At 39.1% G+C, this 20,652-nt stretch overlaps 1 protein-coding gene across 2 annotated transcripts in view; it reads left to right on the top strand.

The window, feature by feature from the left end:
* Positions 1 to 20,652, top strand: part of SRGAP1 (SLIT-ROBO Rho GTPase activating protein 1) — a 156,584-nt gene that overhangs the window by 102,499 nt on the left and 33,433 nt on the right. For both annotated transcript variants that reach the window (XM_042792414.1, XM_042792413.1), the window contains exons 5-11: positions 3,581 to 3,763; positions 4,153 to 4,281; positions 11,565 to 11,786; positions 12,585 to 12,686; positions 14,395 to 14,592; positions 14,712 to 14,796; positions 19,133 to 19,160. In XM_042792414.1, coding sequence (XP_042648348.1) covers positions 3,581 to 3,763; positions 4,153 to 4,281; positions 11,565 to 11,786; positions 12,585 to 12,686; positions 14,395 to 14,592; positions 14,712 to 14,796; positions 19,133 to 19,160 — 947 coding nt within the window. The remainder of the gene's footprint in view (positions 1 to 3,580; positions 3,764 to 4,152; positions 4,282 to 11,564; positions 11,787 to 12,584; positions 12,687 to 14,394; positions 14,593 to 14,711; positions 14,797 to 19,132; positions 19,161 to 20,652) is intronic.

Below are 20,652 nucleotides of genomic sequence, written 5' to 3'. Positions count from 1 at the left end.
TCTATCATTCAACAGTTTGGTGGACATTTCAGAGGCAGTATTGCTTATTTCACCAGATTATTTGTCATTTGAATAACAGATCTATGGATCTGTTATGTATTCACAGATCAGAGATATGTGGATCTCAGAACTCTTCATACAGTAAGTCTATTTACAAGAATTAGGCAAGCCTGTTACTGTCCTCTACAGTATCTAACAGTCTTAAAAACTCCAGGGAGAAAAGAGGGTATAACATTAAGGGAGAGAGTCATATATGCAACTTAGCATGCAAATTCTAAGCTAATTTATTGAGAAAGTATGCACTGAAATACTTGGAAGCCAGCTCCCTAGCTTGTTCCCATTTATTTTCCGTATTTGTCTGTCTAATGTTTTCTCAAGTTAAGTTTTAGCTGCTGCAATATCAGCTCTTAAAAACATTGACAAATCATGAAAAAGGCTGGAGCTGTCAGCTTTCCCCAGAGGCCTGCAAAATAATGATGTCACTAGTGCATGAGATAAGCAGCGCTGTCAACATAACAAACTGGACAGGATTGAAATGCATGGGCTGATCACTGCTCTGTACGTAGTCTGTATTGATTTCTAAACCTTCATGGCTTAGGTAGGACTGTTGTCCAGCCCTGAGTATACTGCCAAGGGGAGGGCTTCTTTTTCAATTTTAGTTATCTTAGGAATCATTTGGACCAAGAACTTGTGCAGAGTTCATTGCAAAAACATGGATTTCAAATAGACTTCTTTGTTCTCCATGTCACCCTCACACAAAACTTGACTTTCAATTGGTGTATGGTGAGACACTCTGGAATTGGTAGCATGTGCTGTAAGCAGGCAATGAGAGAAAGAAGTACTCTTCAGTGATGTGAGGTTAGCAGAGTCAGCGTGGAGGCATCTGAGCCTCTCGGTGAGAGCTGGTAGTGATACGCTTGTACTCCTTCACTCAACAAGAAGGAAAGCTGAAATGTCACAGCTGGTGCAGGAGGACATTTATGCCTAGTCCACTGGGCTACATGGCACTGAGAAAAAATGCTTCAAAAACCTCAGTGCTTAGTGGTTTTGTCAAGCAGAACAAATCCTTGTTTCTACCACTTCAGTCAGATGCTTTGAGATGTGATGTTAGGAAACTCTGAGAATAATAATAATAATAATAATAATAATAATAATAATAATAATAATAATAATAATAATAATAATAATAATAATAATAATATTTCCCTCTTTGCAGACAGAGAAACTGAGGGAGTAGAAAAGTAAATAACTTTCCTAAGTGGTAAGACACATGAGTTAGCGTTGTCCCACCAACTAAAAAGTCTCTGGAGCTGACACAGAACAAAAGATAAAAAATAGAAGCAAACACCTGTAGACTTCTGTAAAGAAGCACTAAAAAAAATGAATAAAAAGGACAAAAGAGAAGGGCACAACCTTGTTTTTAATTTCCTCTTCCCATCATTTTTAATAGAGTCATATCACTTTCTGTGATTCTCAGGTTTGTTTTAGAAGTCATTTCTTTAAGAACTGCATTTCTTTTCATTTCAGTAATTCTTTCCATGTAGCTATACGAGTTAGACTCCCCGGGTACAGATTATTGACAACTTTAGAAATGCCTTTGGTAGCAGTGCAGGATATTAGGGATCTGAACGTGCCGTTTGCTTAAGCTGGGAACCATGCAGGTCTCAGCTGTGCAGGCTTGCCTCCTCTTCCCAGCTTGGCTTGTTTCATCTTCGGGATTTTGCCTCATCCGTGTGGACTGTGAGCTGCTGGGGCAGCGGCTGTTCCCGGTGGGTGTAGGCAGTGCTCGGGCAGGGAGCTCTGCACTCTGGTTGGGCCTCAGAGCACAACTGTGTTGTGAAATAGCAGCAGCAGCAATAACACTAAGCCCTGCTCCAGGCAGTTTGGGTTTTTTTCAACAGAGAGCTGTAAACATATGTTTTTAAAAATAAAAACAAGGCCATTCTTTTTGATGCGTGTCTCTAACTGGTTTACCTTCCTACAGGAAGTTAGTGAAGAGTTGCCTGTTTCATTTTTAGTATCAGTCCTATTTCAGTTGTATCAAGAGCATGGCATCAGTATTAAATAGTGGCATACATTTATGGTGCATAACATGCATAACATATGTGGTTATGCAGAATTGCAGTTCTCTAACACCTTCTTTCTTTCTGTTGCGCAACACTTTAAATATGCATCAGTTCAGCCACCACCTGACATGGCACGTAGTTGGGTTGTGTCGATCCACGCCCAGCTGTGCTGCAGCAAAATTGCACTACCCAGCTTTAGTGCAAGGCAGCTCCCCAAACTACTCTGGCTCCTCTTTGGGTCACACAAAGCTATGCTGATTCCCGTTTGATTCTTTCCTGGGAGGAGATGTGAATGGCTTATGTGGCCTCAGCCCAAAGATAACATCTGCTGGGGAGAGCGCTCTGACACCCTGTGAAGAAGAGAGGAGGCCGCTGGCTGCCCATGGATGCCTTTGTGCGTTGTTCCTTGCTTGAAACTTAAGACAACAACAACAAAAACCCAAAATAAAACAACAAAAAAAGGCTGAGGAAGGTGGAAAGAGGCTTTCTGTGCTGGAGGTGGGCAGAGAGCCCCCCCAGCAGAGGCGGGTGGTTTGTGGTTGCTTGCTGCCCACTGCACAGCATTCAAGCTGAGGCTTTTCTTGCTTGAAGAAGAAAGGGAGGACTGGGCTGAACCAGTCCTTCTCCCTCTTTGTCGTCTGTGCAAGCATGTATTTGCAGGCTGGCAGCCCAAGCTCTCTTGGCTGCAGAGCCAGCATGTGTGTAGGGTGAAGATAATGGTATTAACTGGGGGGGTATGGGGAGAGCATCTTCACAGCTGATGTATCAGGTGTCTCCTTCTCCAGCTCTCATCTGCTTTTAGGTCACGCCCAATCTGCTGGCTGCACGGTTGGGAGATACTTCTTTTCAGGCCATGGACGGACATCCAGCTGGCTGGGGATGTGCTCCCAGACAGGAGCTTCCTGTTGCCTCTGCTTCCTTCCCCTTTCCTCAGCGATGAAGGGCTCCTTCTGCTTTCAAACAGAAGCCGAGCTGTTAACTTAGCGCTGAAGAAGTCAGATAGATATGGCACTGACATAGATTTGATTTTATTGCTCGTTATTTCATGTTTCCATTCAAAGACAGGAATCCTGAAATTTAATAAGGATTTTGCTCATTCCTATCAGAGCAATGAAAAAAAAAATCCCCCCCAAAATTTTCTACACAACTTTTGACTGAAATACTTGATAACATGCTGCCCCACTGCCTATCAAAACGTTTCGGTGATGCAAGGCCCTTCTAAGGAGAAGTGAGGCAGGGTAAGAGATGCTCTCACACTCTTACATTACACGTAGTTCTCCATCACCTTTCTCTTCATTCATAGTGCTTGGTAAAGCACTCTGAACATTAGAATTTTAGATATATTGAAATAAAATAAAAATGCAACCAGAAATCCTCAGTCCCTGTTGGCGAAGAAACTTATCCAAGCTCCATGTTTGTAAGATAGTGTTTTACTCAAAGACCCTCTGATTTTTCTGTAGATACATTTGTATTTTTATTTTGTCCTAACTGTCCTTTGAATCTGTTTTCTGCAGGTCATGAAAACATACCACATGTATCATGCAGAGAGCATCAGTGCAGAAAGCAAACTGAAGGAGGCAGAGAAGCAAGAAGAAAAACAGATTGGGAGGTCGGGAGACCCTGTTTTTCATATTCGACTAGAAGAAAGGCACCAGAGACGGAGCTCTGTGAAAAAGATTGAAAAAATGAAGGAAAAAGTAAATAGTCCTTTTATTTAACTTCATTTGAAGTAAATTCAGTGCATTTCTGACATTCTTTGACGTGGTAATAGACAGAGAAGTCCAGCTGGGAAATAAAATTAAACAAGATAAACATAATAAACTAGCAGTGGGTTATAGATAACTTGACTTAATTGCAGTTCAGAGATGGGAATACTTTATTCCCAGTATAATTCTTACTATATGGTTTGTTCCATTTGAAACAAAATAATGAGTTATCACTTTGTATTACATTTATTATATGCATAACAGGCTGGCAACTGAGATTCATTCTTGTTAACAGGAATGTGTGCTTGAATTGTTACCATTTTTGCTACATATCCGAAATGAAGTAATTCAAATACATTAATATACAATCTTTTTTCTAGCGTCAAGCAAAATATTCTGAAAACAAGCTGAAATCTATTAAGGCCCGTAATGAATACCTGCTCACCCTTGAAGCAACCAATGCTTCTGTTTTCAAGTATTACATTCATGACCTTTCGGATTTAATTGACGTAAGTATTGGCACATTTGTTTTTATGTTTATTCTGTTCAGGAATAATACTTTTCCAGTTTATTTCATTTTCAAAAGGAATGCATTAGTCATATGGGTTGCCTGCAATACGCTTACCATTTATAATATTGTATGGTATAATCAACAGATTTTCCATTCAGCTTTATGTTTCACAAAGTAAAGTGCCAATAAGATGCTGAACCCATTCCTTTAAAGTTAGATTATGTTTTCTCCCCATGTGGCAAGAGAAAATATGACAAGAGTAACACAAAAAAGGCAGACATTTCCATTTTTTACTGTAAAAGGATTTCTGAGGTACAAATATTTTTTACAAGATAAGCTGCTTAAGTGAGCATCTAATAATGGTATTTTAAGTCAGAAGGCGGCATTTCCTCCGTGTCTTCAAAATAATTTCTTTTCATCCATTTAGTCATTGAATCAAATATTCACTGCCTTTTTTCTTATTTTATGTAGTTTGCAGAACAGACACAATCAATCCTGTATTATGTACTGTCAACAGAATTGTAACTGATTTTCACTAAGTTATTCCTGTGAGAGCATCCTAGGAGAATGAGGTTATATACTGCTGTTGACTTGTACTAGCATTTGGTCTCCATAACCTGTACTACTGACATTTTTAGATGATATGAAGGGAGGATCCCACATTCATATCATGTCCCACTCTCTTCATAAGCTGACCACTTATTTGATAGAAAAAATTTGGAATCAGCAAACACAAGCTCAAGAATATTTATTCGCTAGCAATATAGCGTTGAATAAGTCAGTGAGTACACCTCTGTGGCCCGTATGAAATGCTAGGTATTTGAATATGCTTTCTACTGCAACAATAGCATTTGTTATTTACAATAGTATATAACATTCACATACAGTCATTTCTGGTGGGCTGTTCATCACAAAGATAAGACAGCTGAGCTCTGGTTTGTAATACAACTTAATGCAGAATTTAACAAGAGATTTCTCATTTCTACTGTCTGGAGAGGCAAAGCGTGATAGAGAAGGGGAAAAATGCCTTCTTGAGATGAATGGACTGAAATATCTTCACTTTGTGTGTTTTACTGTATGTTTTCTAAATACTGAGAATCAGTTTTCTTTGACATTTCTGTTTTCCTGTAATTTATAAAATATTGCCTGATTTTGTTACAACTATTTCCTTTTCCTTTCAAATTTTTTCTCTCCAAATGGCTTTGCTTTATTTTTTTCTTGATTCTTTCTTATAAGAGATGGTGATGTATCTTTTTTTGTGTTTTCAGTATTTCTTGCTGTCTCTATCTCAATATCTCTTTTCTTCCTCTTTCCTACTCACGGTTGCATGTCTTCTTTCTTCTGGTTTATTCTGCTTTATATTGTCCCTGTCTAATGTACACCCATGTACCTGCACATCCTCTTCCACCCACCTGGCCTGCCCAGGCAATTAAAACACTTATCAGGATCCCGATAGATAAGATGATCAGGGAGGAAAACTAAGGACAAGCAGCATACCTGCTAGGGTACCACCCAAGTGAGAAGTTGTCCCTACCTAATGCATGATTTTCCTGGTACTGCTTAAAGTATGATGTATTTTTAGCTTCTAGTTGGTCCATGTCTGATAGATGTGAACTTTATGAGTTCTTCCTGGCTGCTGGCAGGAAGGAAAGGTCCCTTTCCCTCTGTTCCCAGCACCCTCACTCCTTCAGACTTTGGAAAGATGCTGATTTTGTCTCTCCTGCCTTCTCTCTTGGAGCTTGTATTTACCAGTGAATGTCTCCAGTGCATGCTTCTACTCGGTCAAAACTTTCTCAGGTTGGGAAATGCACCTGATTCTTACCCATTTCATTGATGTCCACAGAGGTTGCTGTAACAGTGAAAGCTGAGGGGAGGAACCACAGGCCTAGAGCATCACAAAGAATTTTGAGAGGAGGGGAAGTGAAGCTCTCTGTGCATACATATACAAAGACAACACTCTTTGTAGTTAGTGTATGTAAAGATATTTACGCAACCATGTAGACTAGAGCTTTCTAACTGCTGGTTTTTAACAGAAACATATATTCTACAATATTTAATAACACAGGAAAATGATACCTACTTTGCTTGGCTTTTTCCAAGCTGTGGACCAGTGTAGACAATAGCATTCTTTTGGCAAAATGGCTTTAGAAATTACTCTTCCCTAAGGAATTTAAATGGAAAGTCTAGCTGCCCTTTGCATCAGTGTTTTGTAAGGGTAGGCTGTAAACATGTGCAACCAGAATTTGCTTCAGAGCCAATTTAATCCAATTGTGAGCTTGATTAAATGAAGTGTCTTTCAGACATTTGTATTTAATCAGAATATGCTGTGAAAGCATTGGTATCTAGACAGAGTGTTTGCTACTTGACAAAGGAAATGCTTTTCGTAAGTGCAAGAGTGTTGGCAAGATTTGGGGGTTATATCATTGGAATGTGAGACATGCTTCCCACTGGCCATATGTTGCAACAGTCCAGACTATCTCATTCTGTAAATCTATTACTGTCATGGTACGATTCAGAGTTTTCAGAGCAGTGGTGGCAATTTCATTCTTTGCCCTCTGTACTTTGTCCCCATCTGCCTGCATGACTTTCCATGCTTCCCTGAACTCTCTCTCTTTGCGTGTACATCAGGGCATTACCTCTCCTCTGCGTCTGAATTCCAGTTTACATGGGAGGGGTTTAGGTCTCCCTGTTGGTGTTACCCATAAGTGAAACTGAATGTTTTCCTACATTACTGAAAAATATGTCTGATAAAAATGGGATAAATATATGAAGGAATGCAGTGAACTGTTCAATAAATTTTTAGTAACAAGATTGGGTAGTGTTGTGGGACTTTTTTTTCTTTAACAACAAAAAAAAAATTGTTTTTTCATTTGCATTCCACTGCATCTTCCATTTATGAGGCTCATATGGAAACTCCTAAATTGCAATTCCTCAGCTGAACTCAGTCTGAACTATTCAACTCTTTCATTTCATTAACAAAGATCAGGGCTTCTGACTTAAAATGATGAGCTGCTGTTCATCTTAAGCCCTTGTGATAAAAGCAAGATAAAAATATTGCTGCACTCTTTAGCTGGATGTTTTAATGCATTTAGTGAGCTGAGGCTTGGGACCAACATTTGCAAAGAAGTAGGAAGATAAACAGGATTTGATATACACAATATATTTCTGTCCTCTGCATCTTGTACTAGAGGAATTTGAATTTTCTGTTGAATAATTCTTCTCTGCTGACTATATAGTAGGATCTAGTTCAAGTGGAGGACAGGATTAGGTTTTTTCTTTATTTGTAACATGTAAAAAGTAGTAAAGATTACTTTTTAGCTAAATTAAATAAGCTTTACCCAGTATGTAGATTTTTTTTTTTAAGACTGTGAGTTTCAGAGGAGCAACAGAGTACACACCCCTGCTAATCTGACTGTTAGTACCAACGTTTGTCCATATGGCACATACTACTTGAGTTTACTACTCATTTTCTTGAAGATTTCCATGTGATTGAGTTTATTAGATTTATCTGGATATAAGAGGAAGGTAGGGACCTTTTTTCAGATTTACCATGAACTCATACGATCTGAAGATAAATGCTAGGAAATAGTGATCAAAACAATTTGACTGTAGTTCTGCCACTGGAATAAATAAAATATTCATGTGTTGGTCTTTCTTAGAGTGGTGTTTCTGAATCTCTAATTGCAGTCTGCATGATTTGGATGGTTAAGAAGTTAGGGAACATTTAGCTGTTATGAACTTAATTTATTCTGTAGAGATTCTTCGTTAATCATTCATAGAACCACGCTTAAAACTAGGGTAGAGTGTGTGCAGCTCACAATCTTTATTACATAAGTTCTCATAAATATCATATGTACAGCCAGATCCCTTTGATTTGAATGTTGATGTCTGTGTACCAGGATGATTAGAAGGTGACTTATTCAGAGGTTAAGGCATTTTTTATTAATTTCTTTCTCCACTGTCAGTAGAATTTTATTATTATTCTTCCTGAAATTAAATGAAGAGCAGCTTGGTTGTTTGGTTGAAGCTCTATGCTAAGCACTGCAGTTTGTTTTGTTCAAGCCTAAATATACTCTGGGGTGCAATAAAGACAGTAAATGCTCTTGAGACTGCTTCTGATTTAATTCCAAATAAGAATAAAATGCAAATTACAAAATTAATTTTTCACACATATCCCAAATGCATCACTCATTTCCACTCCAGTTTGCCCAACCAAAAGTCTTCATGAATGCAGAAATGCAATAAAACTCATAGTCTATGACTTCATTCCCTCATTTCTCATCTTCATGTCTTACTGCACCAAATGTCATCTCATCTCTCCAGCCCATAGATTGATAGCATCTAGGCTATAGTCTTAGTGTGCTGATAAGTGCACCTCAAAGATTCATATTTGTTTTGGCTAACAGTGTGGTTGCTTGTTTGAACTTTACAAATCTTTTTACAAATCTACAGGTTTTTCCTGAAAATTCTGTGTACATGCATGCGTGTGTGTGTGTAGGTACATACATATGTACTTTTTTGCAACACCAGAAGGGTTGGTGATTTTTTTTTTTCTAAGCCTAGTCAGACAGGATGTGGTGGGGGCAACAATTTAGTGGCAGTACCTTAAATTTTTTGTCTTAGTAATGAACAAATACCCAAAGTGCCATCTCCATTATAAACAGCTCTCTGAACCATCACTGCTACTAGCAGATTTAAAAGGTACTCTTCTTTTTGAGTAGCCATGAGTTGATATTGTGACAGAGCCATTCCCCAATTAAAATCATGTTTGTCTCCAAATTTTGGAGAAAGTGAACTACAGTCTGGCAGAATTGAATGTTGTGATATCTACTGAGTGGTTATTTTTGCTTTTAAAATAATAACTTTACTTATACAAATTCTATTTTCACTTAAATTGGCAAAGCAAAATTCCAAATTCAGGCATTTTAAACTCCATTCAAAGAGCCATTGGTGATAAAGCATTAGTTCAGGTTCTGGAGTTAGTTCCTGTTTGCTCTGCTGGCGTTGGCATTGCAAGTACATGCCTTAGTCTGGCAGGATATTCTGCTTCACTTGAAGAATCCTTCTTGGCTAAGATGCTGTATTTGTTACCCTGTTCAGCTGCCATCACCTGCCAGAGGTAACCATGGTGATAGTTACTGAGTAGATTAAGGGTTAAACAAGTGAAGACCTTGGTACTGTCACAGCATACAGGCTGTTCCAACTTGAAAAAAAGCTGCATCAGAAACCCACACAACTCTAATTGGAAATCAATAAGCTTTCTATTAATACTCAGATTAATCCTCTAGAGCCAAAATTCAGGCTCTAGATGCCTGTAGTTTTATAACACATGGATAGTTGGCCATGCTAAACCTGGCATTGCCCTCTATTTCTCATTTCCTCTCTGTTTAATCTTCCATGAGGTCTCTCTGAGACTAATGCACATGAAATAAAACAGCTGTCCTGATCCACTTTCTTATCAGCACTTCCAGTCTGTCTTTTCCATCCAAGATAGTGAATTAAATATGAGATCTGATTTGACACAGAACAAGAGAAAAACACCAAGAGACTTTTCCTTTTAGAAACAATATTTTAGGCTGGAGATCTCTGAAATATGGATGTGCTTTCGTATAGAAGTTGAGTGGCTGTTTTAGTAAGTGTAACAAATTTCTATTCTATCAATGCAAAAGAGAGAGGCTAACCTATGTTTGTTTGACTGAACATGACATCTTTTTTCCCTTTTTCTTTAAATGGCTCAGCAACTGGTTTTTGGAGAGTCACCGTCCCATCTGCAATAACTATGTGGTGTTAACTTACTAGGACTGAAAACTTAGTCTTGCTGGAAGTTTTGTTGTGAATAAAGCAGCTCTCTGTTGTCAGATTTCAGAGAGCAGTTTGATCACTAGTCATTAGTGCACTTGAGGCAAGCAAGATGTGAGGGATTTCTTTCTCTTCTACACACAGGTTTACGTATGGTAAATAGATTGAAAACTCTTTCTTGTGCAGTGCGTGCATCTGTCTGTCTGTCTCACTCTCTCTTTCTCTCCCTTTTCAAATAAGTAAGAGGAAGGGGAAGGGGACATGATTCCATGAGTCCCGAGGGTTTGCAATAGCTGTGAGGGAGGTATGCATATAAGCATAGTACACAATGAACTGAATTCAAATTGCTCCTTTACCCAACTGCATCTCTTAACTTGCGAGTCCTGCAGGGAAGGATGGTTTTAAACTGCGAGTGGGCACCTCCCTGATGGCCCTAGCCAGGCATTGGCCTCTCACTGGGACAAATCTGTCCTGTTTGCATAAAGAACATTGCTTTGTCCGCAACCGCAACCGTTAGCAGACTGATGTGCTGCTGTTGGGGTGACAGAGAGGTCTGCGATACATCTGCCATTACCTGGAAGCTCACTGAGCAGAAGCTGAGGATATTATTTACTGTGTAATGTGAGGAAAAAAATAAGGAAACAATTGCTTGATACGTTACTGCTGTGACATTTAAAAAATATATTCCACTGTTCCTCTAAAATATTAACCAATCATGAATAATGCAAACCAAAGTTGTTTAAAATTCAAGAACAAATGCAACTTTATGTTCTACCAATTAGGTTTCAATTACATTCCAGTGTTATTCTCACCCCTAGAAAAAAAAAGACATAAATTATGACTTTCTGCATTTAGTATTGTGATGCACATTGCTGGTTCTGTCTGAGCATGGGAAATAAGGTGTTTACAGTAAATACGTTTTCACCATCAGGGGAAAGGATATTAAACCATTCTTACTGCATCAAAAAGTGTCTTGAATGGGCTGCTAATGCTAGAGACAGTTGTGGGGGTTTCTGTTTGGGCACAGACAGAAATTTTGAGCAGAAATTGCTTTATTTTTGGTTTGGTGCTGGCGTTGACTTAGATGGTTGAGTATGTAAGAGTGGGTTTAAATAGATGATCTAAGGCTTACATATGACAATAATACTGTAAAGCCCACTTGTGTGGAGTCCCAGACCTTTTCTGTGTAAATACAGTGACTGCATATCTGTATCTGATAAACAAATGCAAACATATTGCCATACATGTACGTCTAATCACTTTTCTAAAACTGTCCTTTCATATTTGCAACGGAATGAGAATACTAAATACTTAATAACTTGACCCTAGTATTGTATTTTAATTTTGAAGATAATTCATAAAATACTTCAAAGACAGAAGAATTTTAGGATGGCAAATTTTAGTGACAGTTTGTGGCTTGGGATATTGGAATGGTGTTCCTCCTTTTTAATTTATTTTCTTTTCCCTTTATTGTGCTTTTAGTGTTGCGATCTTGGATACCATGCTAGTCTGAACAGAGCCCTAAGAACATACCTTTCTGCAGAGTATAACCTTGAAACTTCCAGGCACGAGGGCTTAGACATCATCGAAAATGCAGTTGACAGCTTGGAGCCACGAAGCGACAAGCAGAGATTCATGGAGATGTACCCCACTGCTTTTTGTCCACCAATGAAATTTGAGTTCCAGTCTCATATGGGTGATGAGGTTGGTGTACTGACAAGTATCCCCACGGTGACTGTTTCTGTTCTTATATATACCAAGACAGAGAATTTATCCCCTTTCACAAAGAGTTTGGTAAAAGCTGCTAACTGCTACCCAAAAGCAAGTGGATCAGCAATAACATTTTGCAAAACTGGCAGCGCTGTTCTGAGTACCTCCAGAGTTCTCAAGTAAAAACCACTGTGTGTTATTATATTCTATATTACTCATAATGACATTGCTGCGAATTTTCTGGCCAACCTGTGCTCAGTCCAGCACCAGTTTAAGTAGTGCCTTTATGTCTTCACTACCTGCCCCATCCATAACAGAGCTTGTGGGTGCTATTTGAGAGCAGCTGCAGAACTGCACCAAATTGTACGTTCTGAAATGCAGCCTTTTCCCCTTCTTCCTCCCCCATTTTATCATCTGGAGATTTCAAGCGTGCAGGATACCCCCAGCTGTGCCCTGTTCTGCTACACCAAAGTCCACTAGCAAAGCAGAATGCAGAATCACCCATGTACAACTTTTATCTGAAGGTAACTCCAGGGTTTGTGTTTCTGTGATAAAGAAGCAACGCAAAGCAGCCATACAAGGCTGTGCTCTGTAGTCATAAGCTGCAGTATGTAGTGCCACACCTTGTAACACATAAATACTTTCAATTTAGACAGGAACATTTTATTGTCCGCTTTATTAAAATTTAATAGCTTTGGTAGGAATTCACCTAGTTTTAAGGAGAGCAACCAAAGACTATTGTCTGTTTTTTTAATTCCTTGCATCTTACAGCTCTTTTTGATTCTTTATTAGGTTTGTCAGGTCACTGCCCAGCAACCTGTGCAAGCTGAGCTTATGCTTAGGTATCAGCAACTACAGTCACGATTGGCCACACTGAAAATTGAAAATGAGGAGGTAAGATCTGTGTCTGCAAAGGCTGTGCATTGAACACCATTTTCAGGAAAGTACTATGTTTTCTACCTTGTCAGAAGCATGTAAATGACCCTGAAATGGCTTCAATCTGTATAAGCTGTTTTAATTCTAAAAATCAAATACTGGCAAATAAGATAAGGTAGATCCTTGTCTGATTTATAGAGGTTTGGAAACTTCATTTTTTACTTGTCCATACGTTCACGTTACTGAGTTCTGTGTTTTGTAGGTTTTTCAGTGTAAAGTTGTTAGAGCACATATTTTTAAAGTTTTGCGGCAGAAAGCCACTGAGCACGGTTACTGTCTTCTGCAACCACCCTCTGTCCAGTCCCCAGATTGCTACTTCTGTAGTACAAAGGAACCTGGACTGTCTTTTCTGGTAGCAGAATCAAAATCTCTTATGCTTTCAGCTACACCTATTTATAAATGTGAGTACTGAATGCCTGTGATGGGAATAGCTTACCTAGTAAACTAAAGTGCATTTTTTTGTAAAATACAGAAAAGCTATGCTGTTCTCTTTCCCCTGCTCTGGCAGCAGAGAGAGGCCTCCCAGGGGGTACAAATTGCACTTTTATCCCATTTCAGGCAGTGTTCAAAGCCCTCAGTTTAAGTGAGAATCTTTTCCTAAATTAAAACTTAGGGATAATTTAATTTCTTGGTGTACTTTACTGATAAGTTTTCACAATTCCAGTTTTTCTTATTCTATGTTATGTGCTGAATGCCCAGGATGAAGTATTAATGTCCATGAGACATGTACAGTCGTCTTGAAAAAAAAGCACTTAAATTCAGGAAGTTTCTCAAGGTAACAAAGACAAAAAAGGAAGGAGAAAGATTATTTCTTTCAGTAAAGTGAAGCACAAAGGCATGGGGGGAGAAATCATGTTGGCAGGCACAGAAAGGATATTTGCCTACACTGGAGATGTGTGTAGGAGTGTTCATGATTTGGTTAAGTTGACTCTACTAGAGACTCTTCTGAAACAGAACTGGGAGGTAAATCACATCCTTGCAAATCTTGCCAGTTACTCTATTGCACTGTGGAAACACTGCATCCCCTGTTCCACAGCCCCTTCGTGCCCTGGTTTCCACTATGAGCAACGGTGCTCCATAGCTCATAGGAAGTGCTGTGAGGCTGGTGTAAATCATTCTTCCTCCAGCCCCCTCCTCCAGCTGTGTATTCCACTTTTGCAATTTGAACATCACTGTACTCCTTACCATAGCTCTGTGTAGAACAGTGTCACAGATTTTCATCTTGGAAGAACACATTGTTCTGGCAGCCAGATCCTTGGATGGACATACTCAATCTAATACATTGACCCACTTAGGAGAGTTAACCCTTCAGAGCAGCGTATCATCATCTCTGTTGCCTCCCAGATTAGGGACCATAATCAAAACATGTCACATTTCAATTCTAATTTCAGGAAACAAATGCTTGAGAGTGGTATACAGTCAACAAATAAGTGCATCCATGTTTGTGGATTGGACCATGGTAAAGCAGAGAACTAGACAGGAAACCTAATCATGTCATCCTTCTGTTACATAGATATCTGTTATAGTACACCTAATTTTTCACATTCACACACCAGTTTGTTTGGGGGAGTGTGACAGAAAATTATTTTGAGTAATGAGCTTCCCCTCTAAGCTGTTCTGATATATATTTATCTTGCATTTGGCAAATCGTGCTTTTAAACACCAGGTTAAGAAAACAACCGAGGCTACCCTGCAGACAATACAAGATATGGTCACCATTGAAGACTATGATGTGTCAGAGTGTTTCCAGCACAGTCGCTCAACGGAATCTGTGAAGTCAACAGTCTCTGAGACATACCTGAGTAAGCCTAGCATTGCAAAAAGAAGAGCTAACCAGCAGGAAACGGAGCAATTCTATTTCATGGTATGTTGGTTGCTTCCTCATTCATATGATATAGACCAAACACCTGAAGTAAACATTATGCAGAAGTTCCTGGAATTTATGTGCCATACATAGTAACAGATTGATCTATATTTCTACAGAAATTCAGAGAATATCTGGAAGGTAGTAATCTTATTACAAAACTTCAAGCAAAACATGACTTGCTGCAGAGGACACTTGGAGAAGGTAAATATCACACAATAAACTAAAAAGTGATTCCAGACTATACAGTGAACTCACTGAAATGCCAAAAGTATGCAGGAAAAAAATTACAAAACTTAAAGCTTAGTTGTCCAGTAAGCATAGATTTTATTTTTACCAGTCATAGTTTTGGTGGAGTCGTAGGAGTATGCACTATAAATTGATTTTATTTCTTCTACAGATATTTATTTCCACTGAGCAGACATTTAGACAAGTGACTATATTTGGAAATGGAACTGTTGAATGAAAAATCTCGTGTCTGAAAGGAGAGCTGACACAGTCAGTGCAGAGTGATTTAAGAGCTGTGACAAATGGACTGTTTCTACTTCCTAATGATTTCTGTTGACTTGAGGTTTTTTTAAGAGCTGGGGGAGAGTGATATTTTTCAAGCACGCAAAATTATCCAGGATGCATCCCTTACAATAGACTTGCTAGTGTGCCAATTCTGATACATGGACATGAATGTTCTTCTTGCAGCCTCACTTCTCAGTGGGGCATTCATGAAAGGTAAAAGGTGAAATCCTGACCTCACTGATGTCAGTAGTGAGATTCTTATAGACTTAGTTGGGTTTCTACAAAGTATTTGTGTATTGTGAACTGGAATGAATGAAAACTTAATGAATAGCTCTATACCTGTTGCTTATTGTTATTGCATATAAAATTGCTGGATTACAAATTAAGATTGCAGAGAATTATCCATTATCCGGAACACTCTCCACAATTTTAAAAAATACAATTTAAACTATAAACCGAGTCAGCAGATGTTGATGATCAAATGAAGTAAAGCTGAATTAGGGCAGTAATGAATCAGGCACTATGCATAGCTCCAGCCTGCCTCTTAACAGCCCCCCGAACAGGCACTTCTTCGTGGACCAAAGGGAAAAGAAGAATCATGCTGAAAGCCCTGAGGACTAGCTACACAGAGTATTACAGACTTGAGAGGAAGTGAATTACACCACAATGAGTAAAAATCCTCTCCTGAAGGTTAAAGACTATGATTCAAAGTTCAGACTCAAGAAAGGAAACTTGTTCTCTAAAGAGTGTCTCTAAAGATTGCGGCAATTTATTTTCTTCTTACTGCCAAATATCTGTTGTTAATCAGATCTCTTCTTGCTTTTAGTACAAAAGCCCAGATCCACAAATCCAGTTGTGGAGGTGCCTAAAGAGATATTAACAGTTCAGTGGCTATGACTCAAACAAAGCCCCTGTCCAGGGAGGGGCTGAGGTTGTGAGTAGGAAATAAACAGCATTTTCTTGCAAGCCTGGGCTGCAGAAGATGGTGGATGTTTTTAGACAACTAACTACATTATGTTCCTTCTCATGGAAGTTCTCATTTAATAGGATTTTTTTTTGAATGTGTGCAAACAACATGCAGCTGATGTTAGTCAAAAAAGAGGAAAATTTTCCTCCAAACTTTCCCAGTAAATATATTTGAAAAAATAAAGTAAATGGGTGCTATTTGGAAGCCCAGTAAAATGCATGGTTATGTACTGAAGGTAAAAAGATAAAAAGCAACAGTCTATTGCTTAATGCATGTTGGAAGGAAATAAAGAAAGAACGATATGAAAGGAAAACCAAAGAAAAACTTCTCAGCAGGGTAACCCAAGTGATAAATTGCTGTCAGGCTCTGGGCCGTTCTGCCATGGCCAGGCATGCTTGGACCATTCTGTTTGAAAAGTTCCCTTCGACCCAGCAGCTGTAACCCCAAGTAGTTAATCTGTGTTGCCCACTGTATTTTTGCACATAGCTGTTGCTTCATCATATCATAGCACATACAAATAGTACCCCAAACGTATGCATCCACATTCAAAGCTGATATTTGGGAGAAAAAGCCATCATTCTTACAGGATGTAAAAGTTCACGTACCCCCTTATGTTGAGGCATGTCCTGCATTACAGTGCACAGGCATGGGAAGGAGGACCCGGATTCTGTACATTTCTTGGATGGAGATGGTTGAAAGGGTAGAATTACAGTGGAATTAAGAATTTTAGTGCTGTAGCTAGTATAGAAATTAGTAGGAATTTGAATTAATAGGAAGTGAACTGCTCCCCTGCTCCACTCAAGCTGCCTTTTCTGGCAGCTTTAATGTCAGCAACACATCAGACAAATACTACAGGGTGCTGTATTAAGTGATGCAGAGGAGAATGGGGAAAGAGGGAGAGGATTGTCTCAACTGCAAGTTTTCCTTTGGCACCCTTTCTTGCTTTTATTCAGACCTGTACAGTGTAAGGATGTAGGCTGAATAAATCCAGATTCCAGTCTGGTGTCCACAATGTTGACAGCGTTTGGCTTCTGTTCCAGTTCATCATCTGCCTACTACAGCAGTCTGTTGCTGATTATGGACACAGCAGATACGTATCCATGATCTGCACAAGGGAGATAGGTGAAGTGCTCTGTGCTGGGTCTGCGTCTACAAATTTGGAAAAGTAAATGAGAAATATTCAAATGACATTGGTATTAAACTTAGGAAGCTCACTGATACGCATATTAATTCTGACCCAAGGCTGATCTATTGAATGAACAAATGAACAAAGCAAAGGGAAATGCAAGAAAGAGAATAAGCAGTTGCAAAAGAAATTGTCCCTGTGTCCCAGATAGTTTTTGCCCATATCTGTTAAATATCAGTCATGTGTTTAAAATCCCCCAGTCTCAGGATTTGTAACATCTTTTGGTTCAGTAGGATTTATTGTTGGGGTTCTTGGTCTCAATGAGCTTCACTTTGTTACATGAGTAGGGAGAAGGCCCTGGCTTACCCTTTTTCTGTCGTAGGTTATTTTACATGCTTTTCTTTCATCCCTCTTTTTCACCTCTTTAAAGCAGATACCAACAATCTTTACATGTCTTCTTAATGCCAGAGATTTTTCCCACAGCTTATTCTTTGTGCCACCTTCTGTGGATCCCCACTCTTCTGGTATTGCAAAGTCTATTTTCAGATTGGGGTTTTCAGTACTGTGCCGTATTTCAGATGCAGCTGGACATTGCCACATAATACCATGTTTTGCATATCACTGTTTTTCATTCTTTCTGCAGTCTGACAAGCTTTTTTGGTGTCACTTCTGAATTGAACAGTGTACTTAGGCCTAGCCCAAGTGATGCTCAGTGATTTTCAGAGTCAGTATAATTATCTGCAGTTCTCTTAGCTGCATAGGTGTTTAATTCTTTCTTCCCTAATATCTTACTAGAGCCTATTAATACTGGATTTCATTTGCCACTGTGTGTCTTCTTCCTTAACATGGTTAAACCCCACTGAAGGGCTTCACAGTTTTGTCAGGACTTTATACAGAAGTATTTCATTCATTTGCACAATATTCCACCTCCCTAGCTGCTGTGATCTCCCCAAGACATTAATAAATGTATTATGTATTATGTAAATGTTGCTAATGAGAAGGCTTGAGTAAATGACTGTTACACTTCTGTCATGATGAAAAAAGACCATTTAATTCCACTCAGTTTCCCTTTCCTTCACTAGTTTTTGATCAATGAGAACATTTTGCCACTAAATCTATGGCTGTTTTGTTGCTTTAGTCACCTCTTATGAAGAAACTTATCAGGGGCCTTTGAAAGTCTAAGTAAATTAATTCAACTGATTCTCCTTTATCCAGTATTTACCGACATGTTCAAAGAATTCTAATAAATTAATAGGGCACAATCTCCCTTTGGGAAAACTGGGCTGGTTGGAACTTATCATACCATGACCTTCATACTGTTCCATTATTTTGCTTTTCATTATCATGAGTTGACACGGTGCACGTGCCTGACTTATTGGTCTGTTGTTCTGCAAAGGTTACCCAGGAACCTTTCTGCAATACAGTATTTGCTTCTTTGCAACTCACCGCAGTTCTCTGTGGTGTTTCCCAGTGGTAGCACTGTATTTTTTTTCTTGCAACACACAGACAAAAGAGAGAAAAGAATCTTTCAATAGCAAGTCATATGTGTCTAGAGCTCTGTATTTTCAGCACTGAACAGGTTTAGGCACAGCTCTGTTTCCGTACTGATTTAGCCACTAAAACACATGAGCACAAACAATAGACATTGTTTAGAGTTTTACTTCAAATTATTTACAGTATCAAGTGACTCTTTAATCTATGAGCAGCCTTCTTAAAAGTTGTTCCATAATATTAGTTGTGTTTGTATTTTAAGTGTAACTGGTGGAGATGGTAGATAACTACACTGCCCTGTTTGTTGTATAATTGTATAACTTCGTCTGGCAACATAAAATTAAGAGTTAAAAATAATCTGCCAAGCATAATTTAGATTAAAAAAAAAAAAAATCTACCTGCAACCTACAAATGATTGTTTCCTGTTTATTGAACTTTTCTAGGTCACAGGGCTGAATACATGACAACAAGGTAAGATATTTTTATTTGACTTTAGAGTTACAAATGCTATAAAATCTTAGAAATTACAAATTTTAGAACAAGTTTATAAGATTATGTAACGTTGTTGTTGCTGTTGTTACATAAATTGTGTACAGGCTCTGTGTGTTTTAACATTCAGCATTTCTGTTTCTGCATTCTGATGGGTAAAGGACCAGAGTGTTGATCTTCCTCATTCTTGTGAGCTGCTTGGGCCAGTATCAAGGATGGAACAAGCTGGGAGATCCTTAAAAATATTTGTGATTCACATATCAAATTTGGAAGTCGCAGGGGGCTTTTTGGTGTTAGAAAATAAATATTTTTCAGTTGCTAGAGATATCTTGCCTCTCATGGCTCAGAAGAACCTGATACAGAGATGAATTTAGGGGATAGGCTGCATCTCTGATAACCTAGCTCTGGACAGTAATATCTGCCTCCCCCAGCATCCGTGTGTTTGATACGTAAATGGGTTTGTATATTCACAGAAGAGAAGGGATGCACTGTGAGAACTCCTTGCCTTGTGCAGCACATACTTTTCCAGTTGTGTAATGCCACACCTATGTTGCTGCCTCCAGACATAAACACAGAGGAGCGCTGCAGCCCCCAGGGTATCAGACAGTGGGTAGCAAGGGCAGCTGTTTGGGTTTACAGCTGCCACTTGTGTGTACCACTGCTACAGGCACCACCCTTCCGACCCTGGTGACAGCAGGAACATCCAGCCCAGCTTTCCGGGTCTCTTCCCTTTCCATGCAATACATCCTTGCTCAATGTCTTCTCTTTCTCTGTTTTGCTTCCTGGACAGTAATGGCTTTGCCACCACTCCATATCTTTGAATTTAAAAAAAAAAAAAAAAAAAAGAGTTTTACCCTCCCAGCAAAGAAGTTTGGATCCAGCTCTGGCTCTGCCTTTGCTGGACCCCTTGGTTTTGTATAAATTCTTCTGCCCGGCCCCCATATTCCTGAAGGACATCTCTACAGACTTCAGACCAGCCTTTCTCCCACCACTCCATGGTCCATTTTACCTCTGTAAAGTTGGATTTATTCATCTTCTTTCCTTACACAACCTCAGTTGAAAAGTGGTAACAAATCAGAGCATTCTTCACAACTGCTGAGATTAATTCTGTGACCTGTGCCTTTAACTTTAATTCTGCCCCCAGTTGCTATCAGGAATGCATGGAAGTCAGCAAGCTTATGTCTAATGACAAAAATGTTCTTTCCTGACTCCAAAGCAGGTGACTCATCAGGCTCACATCATCCTAAATTCCCTCCTGTGTAAGCAGCTGAAAGAAGATGATGGATTTAGGCAATGATTTTAGCTTAGTAAAGTAGGGGAGCGACTTGAAGCCATCTTATCTCCTATCTTCTCACAGCTGGTCACTTAGAGAAATAAACTGTGAGGGAGTGGAGTCTACTGTCTGTTCCTCAGCACCAGTTCCCCCACTTCATCTGGGACCTGCCTATTTCCCCAAGGTTCAGTTAAGTTTCCA

This window comes from Tyto alba, unplaced genomic scaffold (genome assembly GCF_018691265.1).
Source record: "Tyto alba isolate M040663 unplaced genomic scaffold, T.alba_DEE_v4.0 Super-Scaffold_2, whole genome shotgun sequence".
NCBI classification, from domain to species: Eukaryota; Metazoa; Chordata; class Aves; order Strigiformes; family Tytonidae; genus Tyto; species Tyto alba.
Note: the sequence above shows the minus strand (reverse complement) of the source record. Positions and strands in the feature narration are given on the sequence as shown.